Source organism: Halyomorpha halys, unplaced genomic scaffold (genome assembly GCF_000696795.3).
Source record: "Halyomorpha halys isolate HHAL.00 unplaced genomic scaffold, Hhal_1.1 Scaffold384.1, whole genome shotgun sequence".
Taxonomy (NCBI): domain Eukaryota; kingdom Metazoa; phylum Arthropoda; class Insecta; order Hemiptera; family Pentatomidae; genus Halyomorpha; species Halyomorpha halys.
The window spans coordinates 316009-328042 of NW_027107790.1; the positions used below are offsets into that span (position 1 = coordinate 316009).

Here is a 12034-nt window from a genome sequence, read left to right on the forward strand (position 1 = left end):
ACAATGAACGATGAATTGAAATTTCATGTAGAACATAGCAGATCTTATTGTGAAGGTCGGACAATAATTTATGGTATTTACAAATCAAGTTCAACAATTCATAAATGATTTGTTTGAAATTATAATGTATGGAATGTAATAGTATTTATTTATTTTATAAATTGACAGTTAATATGATTAGAAAAAAACACGCATAAAAATATATTAATAAAATTTAAATAAAAGGCTAGTTATTTTAATAAAAATATAACTAAATGAACACAAGTTCTGGTCATTTAAATTTAACTTATCCTATGTCAAACCCTACAATGGAATACAAACACTATACATAGAACTGGAATTAATTTTTTTTTTTTTGCTCAGCATGTGTTTAAGAAAAAGCTATATTTTAGAATTTTCAAAATATTATTCCGCAAAAACTGCAAGAGATGGATTTTTTAAAATATCATATTCGAATTCAAGGTGTTATAGAGTAAAGCTAACCAATGTCCAACAAAATCTAAGTTAGTCAAAGTCGAGTTCCTTGTTTGTTTTGCCATGGAATAAACCATATCTGAGAAACTCACGGTTTTGTATTTTGAATCTTCCAATAATATCCTAAAAAACATTAAAAGTTATATACCAGTCAGTATGTAATAATAAATAATAAGAATCAAGAATTTTATTAATGTCTTACCTAATAATTTATCCTCATGATGAGAATATTATTATTTCACATAATTGAAATGAGAATATAATCTTACCGAATCTACTAATAGAAATCATCACAGAATAAAACATAGCAAAAAAAAAAGTTATAAATAATCACTAATAAAATGATGTATTCAATCAATTCATTATTTATGTTGGTAATGAAAAGAAATTACATCTAAAATAAGGAAAAAAAAAATTTACAAAACTTAGATGATTTAAAATAATTATTTCAACTCAGAAATAAATAAAAAAAATATTTAAAGTATAAGTTTACTTACAAATAATCTCATCAGCATTATTCAACAGTTTGAAAATATAAACTAAAAGAAACAGTAATAATATATTAAATTGTGTCAAAAAAAAAAGGAAAAACAAAAAAAAAAAAAAGAAAAGTTGAATTGGCGTAGGATTTATGATAAATTCACTGCAAAGAGAAATCATTAGTAAATAAAAAGAATTTAAGGGACAATGTGAATATGTCTTACAGAGAAATACTTTATTTAGCCATGCTCCCCAAATGCAATGGGTTGCTATAAAACACAGCATACCAATCAATCCATGATTGGACACATATTTACATGATATAAGAACAATTTTTTTTTCTATTATATCCTTTTACAATAAATAATCATCTATACATTAAATACAATATATTATAACTATTTTTTTCTCTATTTAACCATTTTATTCCCTTTGACAATCTTATTTTATTTATTTGGCAATTTTATTCTTACTACTTCACTCTCTCATACCTCCATTCTCTAGTGATCCGCAACCAACGTATGATCCATTAAACAATTTACAAAAGAGGTGGTTATATGTACATTTGTGTAATTAAAACAACTTACCTGAACTAATTTATCTTCCTTCATTACATCTAAGTGAGTTCCAACTGGTGGCTTTCCAGCCCTGAAATGTTACAAAAAGAAATTTATAAGGAAAAGAGTTTAGATAGTTAAGCGATAAAATAATGAGAGCAACATTATATTATATATAACGTTATTATTCAGTTCTGGCACAATCCTCGAGTTAGTAGTATCACAGCGATGTACAAACTGTAATGGACTTTGGCATGACTAAGCAAACAATAAAGTTGCACTAGATTTTTTTTACAACAAAATTAAGCTTAAAACAATTTAAATCATCTTATTATTACACCCCTGCACCAGACTATCATATTTGCTTTCACTTATGAATTCTCCAAAAAGAAAATAAATAAATATATATACATTTCTTTTTGTTGGTGGGTCATCAAGGATCAGTCAATAATACAACTTTGTAATAATACATATTTTGGTGACGTTTCACAGCTTTATTGTTTGCATAGTCATGCCCTACAATGAAAAAAAAAAAATGACAGTTTTTTAGAGCATACACTCTCTCCAAATAATTGTCACAAAACTACAAGTACAGAGTGCAATCTCTCAATAATTGTTAGTCAGAGATTGCACCATGCAGTTGAAGTTTTGTGACAATTATTTGAAGAGAGTGTATGTTCTAAAAAACAGTTTTTTTCATTGTAGGGCATGACTATGCAAACAATAAAGTTGTGAAACATTGCCAAAAGTATTATTACAAAGTTGTATTATTGACTGATCCTCAAGACCTACCAACAAAATATATATATTTTCTTTTTGGAAAATTCATAAGTAAAAGCACATATGATAGTCTGGTGCAGGGGTGTAATAATAAGATGATTTAAATTGTTTTAAGCTTAATTTTGTTGTAAAAAAAAATCTAGTTGTCTTTCTGGGAGGAAAGGGTAATAAAGGGTCATATGACTCTTGGATAAAGATAAAAATTACAATCCTGATATTGGATATTTTAAATCAAATCCATATTTGATTAGATTTAAGATTAAATCCAGCGATTGAGCGAAATGGAAGTTTTTGTCATCAGCTAATTATCCTCATCTTCATTTTTTTAAAAATAAGCAAGCAGTCTTCCACCAACATGAGCCTCATCAAAAAATTAATATTGTTCATTGTTCACAGATTTTCACTTGAAAAATTGAGTAATCAGGTTTTATTAATTAATGTTGGATCAGAACTCAAAAACCTGTCCAAACAAAACAAATTCAGAATCCATTTTGTTCTTAGGTACCTAATTTTTATTTATTTGTAGTGCAAGAGATCAAAAGCAGAAAAAAGTCAGTTATTTCATCCCTTTATAATTATTTCATATTTTTATTTCTTTAATGAAAAATACTTGTCAAAATTGATGAGTCAGCAAAGTATAATTAAGGGGAATAAAAAATAGCAGCTGTTTTAAATTGCAAAAAAAAATTAATTTTTCATTCAGAGCTTTAAAACTACTTACTTACAATAGTAGAAAACCTAATAGAACATCAATTAAAGTAAAATAAATTTACTAAAATATGTGCCCTAATAGAACTATTTACATTAAGTAGTTCTCAAGATAGAGTATGAAAAATGTACTGAAAAATCAGTAGTTAGTGAACCATGGGATTAGGACTCATATTAAAACTAATTTCATGTGCTAAAGAAGTTAAAAAATAATTATTAAGTTATAAGGTTTATTTTCGTAATTGTAGTTTTTATGATATTTGCTAATCTAAAAGTAAATGCGGCTTTTTTGCAACTTTGAAACCTTTGCTAAAAACGTTAGCCCTTGAATTATTAAGGATAATTTTTAGACCGCTCGGGGAGAAATGGGGGGTCAACCAGAACTCTAAACAGAAATGTTAACGATCACAATATTTCGACTAAAAAAGTTTTATAAGTCCCGAAAATTTGCAACTTTGACACAATGTAACGTGCATTCTATCAACATAAGAGATTTGCTTAATAAGGATAATTTTGGTAGCCCCCTATTCACGAATTCAAAAAATTATCCTTATTAAACAAATCTTTAATGTTGAAATTAAAATTACCAAATAGCTAAAGTTTATAGCAAAAGAGTTACAGGATCTCAAAGTTGCACAATTGTCTCGCGTATTTTTAATTGATATTTTTCGTGCCTATTTCGGATTTTATTTTTGTCGTTTTTTGGAAAATCTGTTAGCCTTTCTAAGAGTTCTAATAATTATCCTTAATAATCGAAGAGCTAAAATTTATGGCAAAAGCGTTTACAGGTTGACAAAGTTGTGCGTATTTTAAGTTCTTAAACAACAGAAAGGTTTCATAAAATTATTGAGAACTCAGGACTCAAAGAATTTTTAATTTTCATCCCCTCAGTATGAAAATTGGCGATCAAAATTTGTTGAAAATATTTTGGGAGTTCTGTAGCTAATTATTAGGAAACAACAACCTAATACCTAAGGGTATATTAATTGCACCTTTTGGCAATTTCCCAATTTATTACGATAATAAACTCCGTTATTCGGAATATACATATACAGTTAGTAATATTTTAGAAACAATCATTAAAATTCCTATTAAAGATATTTCCTCATATCGAATTTAATAATTTTCTTTCGATTCATGAAGGTCTTATAACTATAAAAAATAATGCATCTATAAGCAAAATTAGAAATAAATCATATAGAGCTTTTGAAATAACTATTAAGAACCTCTTCTTGGTTCTCTTCAAGTCTAGCAGCTATCTAAGCACTTCACAATAAATCTTCAGGGCATTCAGACATTCAAAGCAAAGGAAGAAAGTTATGAGCAGTTTCAGAAAAGAAAAATAATCATCAGAATTCACAATTATAAACAATGAAAATTGTATATTCAGAAGAAACAGGCAATCTTTAGCGTCTTAACAGATGATAATTTCAGCGTCTCTATAGTCGAAGCCTTAAGCACTTCAGCAGTCAAAGTTAACTAATGATTCAACACCCCCCCTTTATCCTTGCCTATGAGAAAGATGGTTTTCAATTAAAACTGGAATATGTGAGATCTGAAAAAATGCCCTATGAAAATGTAGAGAATCAAGCACCCACGAGCACACCTTGTTAACCCCAACAACAAAACGAGATCATTTAAGTTTTAACAACCAACTTACAGCAGAGCAGGATGCAACGTGGTTCAGCTGAATGAGAGACAGATATCATATTTTCAACGTTTCAACGTTATTTCAACCAGGATATAATGTTCACCAAGCCTGAACGTGAAATAACAAAAAACAACAATACATCATTCGTCATTGGTTACGAGACATTCTATATCTATACACATCTCCAGTGGGTGCGATTCCATCCGAAAGCATTTTCCGGAAACGTAGATTATAGAAACTATATTTATAATCTCCAAACGCCCAGGGGGCAGGCTGTAAACCGATACTTAACCAAGGATGGAACAGGGGAAGCTTAGAAAAAACTGTATTTTGAGGCAGTACAGGGTTCCACCTAAAAGGAAATCTCTAGATATTTACCGTTAGCAATACTTTTTAAAAAGGTAGCCAATAACAAACCGAACATCTCATGCCTCCCAATAGCTGAGGAGGCCACGAAAAAACAATCGCAGAGGACATATCAACAAGTCCAGGTGCGCAGACCAACAATTAAACCGGATACGGTTTAATTTGTTTGCTTAAAACGGGAAGAGGAGACTTTAAGATAGTTGAATCCGGCAATATTTAAAAAGCGCCTGAAATTGAAAAACAGCATGAACTACTATTTCCAAACTAGTACTAATCATTTACGGAGGTAAGTTGCTTACGAAAAGCAAAATTTTATCTTTAAATGTTAAAGTTTAAAACAAAACAAAATGGTGATGCTGGACAAATTGTAAGTATTGCTCTTTTCTAAAAATTTTCAAGATATTAACAAATGAGCCACCATAATGTAAAAACAATTATCGGATATCTTCGTTTGGACTTTAACTACTGTATTTTAATACACACTGGTAAATAATTTATCCGCAAAGTACTTTCTTTCAAATAAATTTAAACCGTTAAATTAAAATTTAAAATAATTCAATTTGAACGATTTAATTTTGTTTTCTTCATACAATTGAATGTTTGATAATCAATTCTTAATAATATTATTTTATGTGTTGACGAGTTTCCAGGAGGAAACAAACCCTAATTTCCAAAAATTCATGAATCAATATCCTGTTGACATATTTTCGAGGTATTTCCTTAGCATATTCCTTTTAGTTATTTCCTCCAACAAGATAAACTCATTCTTTATTCTGACAAGTCCAAACAGAGCAAAGAGAAAATAAATTCTTTAATGAAAACAAATGTCAAAAATTGCTAAAAGATCATCAAATGATTTAAGTGGGAGAATGAAAAACCACCAGCAGTTAAAATATGGTAGTGGAACAGTATTTTGCATGGCCTGGAAAAAATACCATCTTAAACGATATAAAATACCGATTGATGCTCAATGGTATTTCACGTTGTTTAGCTCATGGTCTAAATAGGGTGGCAGAAATAGTACGCGAATTATTACTGTAAATACTTGAAGATATGAATTAAAATTTATATTTAATGATTTTACGCGATTTTGCTCTTATTACCTTTTTATTGAGCGTTTCCAATTAGGAATTATTATAAACAAAAAATTAGTAAAACAATTAAAAATTTTTTTATATAAGATTTAACATTACTCAATTAGATTAAAATATAATTAAATTTGTCATACATAATTGCAATTTGCAAAGCTTAAAAACATTAATTAAAGTGACAAGAGTATAACATGATTAAATAATTTTAAATTGAAGAATTAAAAAATGTGGTTCATAAACTCAAATGTAATTTAAACGAAAAAGCTCATTTCTAGTCATGTGACTGAAAATTTCACCAATCTCAGTCAAAATGATAAGGAATTAGAAACCCCTAGAGATTCCGTATTTTATCGATTACTATTTTGACATGCCCACATGTTATAGGGAACAGGGTAGCTCAATAAGGTGCTGGTGCTTCAAAGTCCTGGACCGGGGTTCGGAAGGTTAATCCGTTGTGTATTTATAAATACATGATTTAACTTAAGTGAACAAACAATCTTAAGTTTAATACTTATTTTTGTTATAGTCACGTCTCAAGAAGTCGGTTATTTTGTTTTGAAACGCGACGTAGGTAGATAATTCTCCCTATACATCTTCTTTTTTTAATTGTAATATAATTTATCCCTGGGGTTCCACAATACGGAATAATTTTGGTAATACACCAGGAGGGTAAGGAAATCATTCTGAGATAATTAAATTTGACTGAAAAAAATGACAGCTTAAAATAAGTTTATAGACAAGAAAAATTTAAATTAAGTAAAAGTGTGTTTAAATTTTCAAGAGATATATAAATAAAGGCCAGGAGAGGGGAGAAGTCAGCTCATTCGATTCGTGCAGATCCCACTACAGAGCCCCTAACCATCTGAGTACGAATAAGTACCGCTCACTTTGATGTATCGACAACCCTCGGCTCAAACTGTTCTCATCTGAACAAAAGGGACGATCGAGTGTGCTTAATTTAAGTGAATAAGCGACCTAAGGTGACGCCTCAACTCCCTCAGCTGCAACAGCCATCATGGGTAGAAGACACTGGTATGACAGTATGTAGATCTCAATGACCATATCGGTTCATACCTCTGACCAAAACCGATCAGAACGCCGCATTGTGAAGTAACTGTTACTTATGAATTTTCTTTATCGTTCGGCTGTCATTTTTTTAGACAATTTCCCAACGTTTTGGCGTATAAATGGCACGATCTGGCGAAGGAAAAGAGTGAATGGATATCAGTGTGCCCCTTAGATAATATTTTTGTTGGTTATGTATGTTTCTTGAACAAGCTATTCTTTGGAAAGAAAGCTAGTTCTTCAGGCCAATGATAAAGAGAATAGTTCTTGCATTTTTAAGTTTATCACATAAATGTGAGAATATTTACAAAATGCAATTTTAAAAGTGAACAAATCTTTACCAAAGAAATTCCCATACGTTAAAAAAAATCTGGACTTTATTATAGATTCTCTCAATGGAAAAAAAACTAATTAAGATTTCAAACGGTTTCTATTGAAATAGGTGTTTGAACGAAATTCCAGAACTTGGCCTAAAAAAATATTTATATATATATCTTCAATTCCAGGAAGAGCTTGGCGTATTCAAACGAGTTAAAAGTTTGCACTTTCGTTCCTTGAATCTTTGGCTCGAAGAATCTGTGTGCTATAAAGAACCTGTAATTCTACTTTTTACGAATCCAACTAAACAGTAAGAAACTAAATATGCCTTAAAGACCTAGGCAACCTGCCTGTAGGAGATTTCGCAAGTTTCTTAATGGTCACTTAATAACTCCAAAAGATGCGCCTGATTGAATAACTTGTATTATATTTTTATAAAGTTACTAAAATGTTATACAATTTGGGACCTAAATGACCTCTATATGACCAATACTTTCTATGATATAGCTAAAAAAAAAATTAATCATTTTCATAAAAAAACACTAAGGCTAATATCGTCACAATGGTTCGTTTTACGAGAACAGTCATGGAGAGTGAGATCATCACCACCATAAAGACGATCAATGAGCAGTGGAAAACATGTGTAGGTACGCATAAAGAAATTAATCAGTCCCTGTTTCCTTACCAATGACTGCTGTGAAAGCTGGATGATGCTTGACAAGTAAAGCAGATAATTACAGAATTACTGGTGCGAAAATTAAATATTGACCCAGGACTTGAGGATTAAATATGAGGGACTGAGTATGGAATATGAGCTCCTGGGATCTATCAGATGCAGGTAGGTTTGATATCTTCCACAATGAACAAAAAGGATTATTTCATCCAATATCGTACCTCCCAGGTAAAATCAATAAATATTAATTATCAAGACCAAATAGACAAAATTACAAAAAAACTTGTTTTTCTATTTTTATTTCTTAAAAAAAACAAAAACATTATTCTTACCCTCAATTTACTGAAGAGTTAATAGCCCACACATATAATTCCCCATTACAGTAAACATATAAAATAACAACAAACAAAACATAATACAAATGAAAATAGCGTAATATGCAATCCTTGGATTTATTTTTGTTCATTTCGTCAAGATTATTAATTGACCGACTACCCTTTACACGGTAAATAATATTAAGTTTAGATCGAATTTAGTCCATGTATTGCCCGTCTGAGTATTTTGTAGGAATTTATTGACAAGTTTCCAGAATATACCTCAATCAGGGTTATCAATTCTCCCTAATTTCCTAGGGTAGTCCCGTTTTTTGATTAGCTGTCCCTTGTATCGCAGACGGGATGCGATTTATCCCATATTTAGGTAGTTTTAGTCTGAAAGATTTATTTTTCTTTACTCTATAACATTACTTCTAGTTCCTAATTTTTTTATATATATTTATTCTGTCCGGGTTGGACGAAATTGTCAATTTTGTCCCTAGTGGAAAATATCAAATCCATTCTGCTAGGGAGCGCGGATCCCATGCGCAGTTTACTCCTTTACTTAAAGATTTATCATGCGAGATCGAGGCCTAAATTTAAAAATACCTGACCGTATACAGCAATTCTAAAACTTTTATCATTTGATTGAAAAAACGTTTGGAAAAATATGACAACAAATTCAGATAAAAGAAGTAAAAACTTGAAAAAGAAACGTACAGTCAAATCCTTCACAGAAATGAAGTCAAGAATGATTCAAGAAAACAATCAATACTGCTTTGAGGCCTGCATATAAAACAATAATGGCTTAAAGAAAAAAAAGAAAGAAGTGTATTCAACTAAATTGGAAGTAAACATATTGCAGAGGGTCTACTAACAGTGCCTCTTTAACAGCTCCTAGTGAAATAATATATCTTTAAGGTGTTTTTAAAAACAGAGGTGTGGAAATAAAAATTTTAATTTTTTATAGTATTTATTGTTTTTATAATGTGATGTATGTAATAACTTCAATTTGTGTACCATCTATGTATATTATTTTTATAACATGTGTATTAAAACAGCTGTTTGAAGAATTAGTTCCGTTGTCTGTAAAGTTTACGGTATGGTTATAGCAATGTGTTTGTGTTTGTGGAATGTGTTCTGTAATGTATGTAAAGTTTTTGCTTATTAAAGCCATTATTATCTGTTTTACAATTCTTTTTGGATTTACCACAATTTAATAAGCAAAAACTTTCAAGATGGATAAATATCTAAGACCTAAAGGCTTGGAAACAGATCTCACTGCAGATACAGCAAACAAACAGTGGATTCATTGGGATAAAACTTTCTACAACTTTCTCAAGTACTTGGAAAACATAAACGAGGGTAAGTTGCAACTGTTAACTAATTATATTGCTCCAAATATTTGTGAATACATTAGAGATGTTGTGACATTTGACGCTGCTATAACAGCTCTTGAAGCACTAAATGTAAAACCCAAAAATGAAATATACACTAGGCACTGTTTAGCAACCATATCTCAACAATGCGGAAAGCCTATTGACCGATGTATCGATATATGCATATTTTGAAGTAATTAAGCAAACATTGCAATTTTCAAGCAGTTTCTGCCGAAAAACGTAAACATCTGTATATTAGAGATACTTTCATCACAGGTTTAATTAATCCCCGCATTAGGCAGAGATTATTAGAAAATACGACATTAAAATTAGACCAGACTTATGACCAAGCTAGGGCCCTAGAATTGGCTGAACAACAATCTGCGTCTTATTCAGTCCTTTGTCCTCCAAATGCTGCTACTAAAGAAGATAATGATACTGCTGCTATGTTTGTTAGGTTATGTTACTTCTGTGGATTTGATTGGCACCCTAAATCTTCCTGCCCAGCCTAGAATGCTGTATGCACACATTGTGATATTATTGGGAATTGAAAATTGCTTGTCGGTCGCGGTCCAAACGAAATAAATTCAGACCTAATACGAACAGGTCTCAAGAACCTAACTCATCAGGCGCTTCTAAATTGCTTGCTAACACAACAGTAGCGTATTGAAACGGCCTCTTTAAGTCGACTGTAGAAATATCCTTGAAGGGAACTAAGGCTAAAGCCCTTATTGACACTGGAAGTTCCCTCAGTTTCATAAACTCACTTCTAGTAGAGAAGTGTAATCTTTCGGTTTTGCCTTATAAAGGGAGTATATTCATAGCCAATGCCTGCTTTCATTCTGAACTAACAAGAAAATGTGAGGCAAATATCAAACTTGGCGAGCCGTATCTATATTTGGAAACTTGATGGAGAATTGCGACCAAATCAAGGAAGCAGTCAAATGAGGACATTAAGTTCATGATTGATGAAATCAACCTCACATGGTCGTGGATTACTCAAGAACTATAAAAAGGTTCAAACACTTCGACGCATACCCTCTTCTGAAAATTGAAGAAATGATCTGAAAAGTCGCAGAAACAAAGTATTCAGCATCATAGATTTGAAGAGCGGGTACTACCAAATACCCATTTTAGACTCCGAGAAACAGTATACTGCATTCGAAGCCGCTGGAAAGTTGTATTGTTTTCTTCGTGTTCCATTCGGATTAACTGATGGGGTTGCTTGTTTTCAGAAAGTGATTGATCGCATCATACAAGAAGAGAATCTTGAAGGTACCTTCCTTATTTGAACGACGTAACGGTAAGTGGTAAAAATCAGAACTTAAATAAATTCCTGGCTGCAGTGGAGAAGTATAACCTGACACTGAACAAAGAAAAATGATAATTTCCCCTGAAAACCACCCACTTACTAGGATATGTTATTTCAAACCACACGACTACACCTGACCCTGATCGCATGCAGCCGCTTTTAGATTTACCTGTAGCCGAAAACATTGCCTCACTTCAGAGAGTGATGGGCATGTTCTACTATAGTAAGATGATACCACGATTTTCAGAAAAGATAAGTCTGCAACTGCATTTCCCTTACTAAATAAACAGTCTCAGTGTTCCACACGCTGAATAATGAAATCGCCAACGCAGCTACTGCCGAATTCTAGATTATGTACCTTTTCAAGTAGAGACTGATGCATCCCATTCTGCTATTGCTGCCACTTTGAGGTGTAACGAGAGGGAGCAAGTGGTTGGACCACAATTCACCAGAGCACTCCACCTCGAGCCTCACCGAAGCTTTCAAATTTATAAATCACTCCATTTTGTAAAAATACATTGTCATTTTTGTATATTAATAATTTTTGTACATAATACTTAGCAATATCTGTACAATGAATAATAAATGATAACAATGCAATGCACGAACCTATCTCAAGCAGACATGTACCGACCGCTTCTCGGTCATAGCCGCATGGACTAGGCCTATAAATAAGGGATTCTAAATCCCCCAATTTGATCTTAGATCCACATCCTTTCCTGGGTCTAGTCATGGCACAGGTGGCGTATACACTGCTTGAGATAGAGAAGTTTATTGCCAATCTATGCTCGCAAAAGTTGTTTTTCTGTACGCACACCTAAGACGATGGCCAATCTCCTCTCCTTCTCTCCAGCAATCTTAGTCCG

The 12034-nt window shown here is 31.7% G+C and overlaps 1 protein-coding gene across 1 annotated transcript in view; it reads right to left on the reverse strand.

The window, feature by feature from the left end:
* NiPp1 (nuclear inhibitor of protein phosphatase 1) overlaps nucleotides 1-12034 on the reverse strand; it is a 51361-nt gene that overhangs the window by 31099 nt on the left and 8228 nt on the right. Inside the window, exon 2 of the mRNA XM_014422659.3 lies at nucleotides 1542-1602. Coding sequence (XP_014278145.1) covers nucleotides 1542-1602 — 61 coding nt within the window. The remainder of the gene's footprint in view (nucleotides 1-1541; nucleotides 1603-12034) is intronic.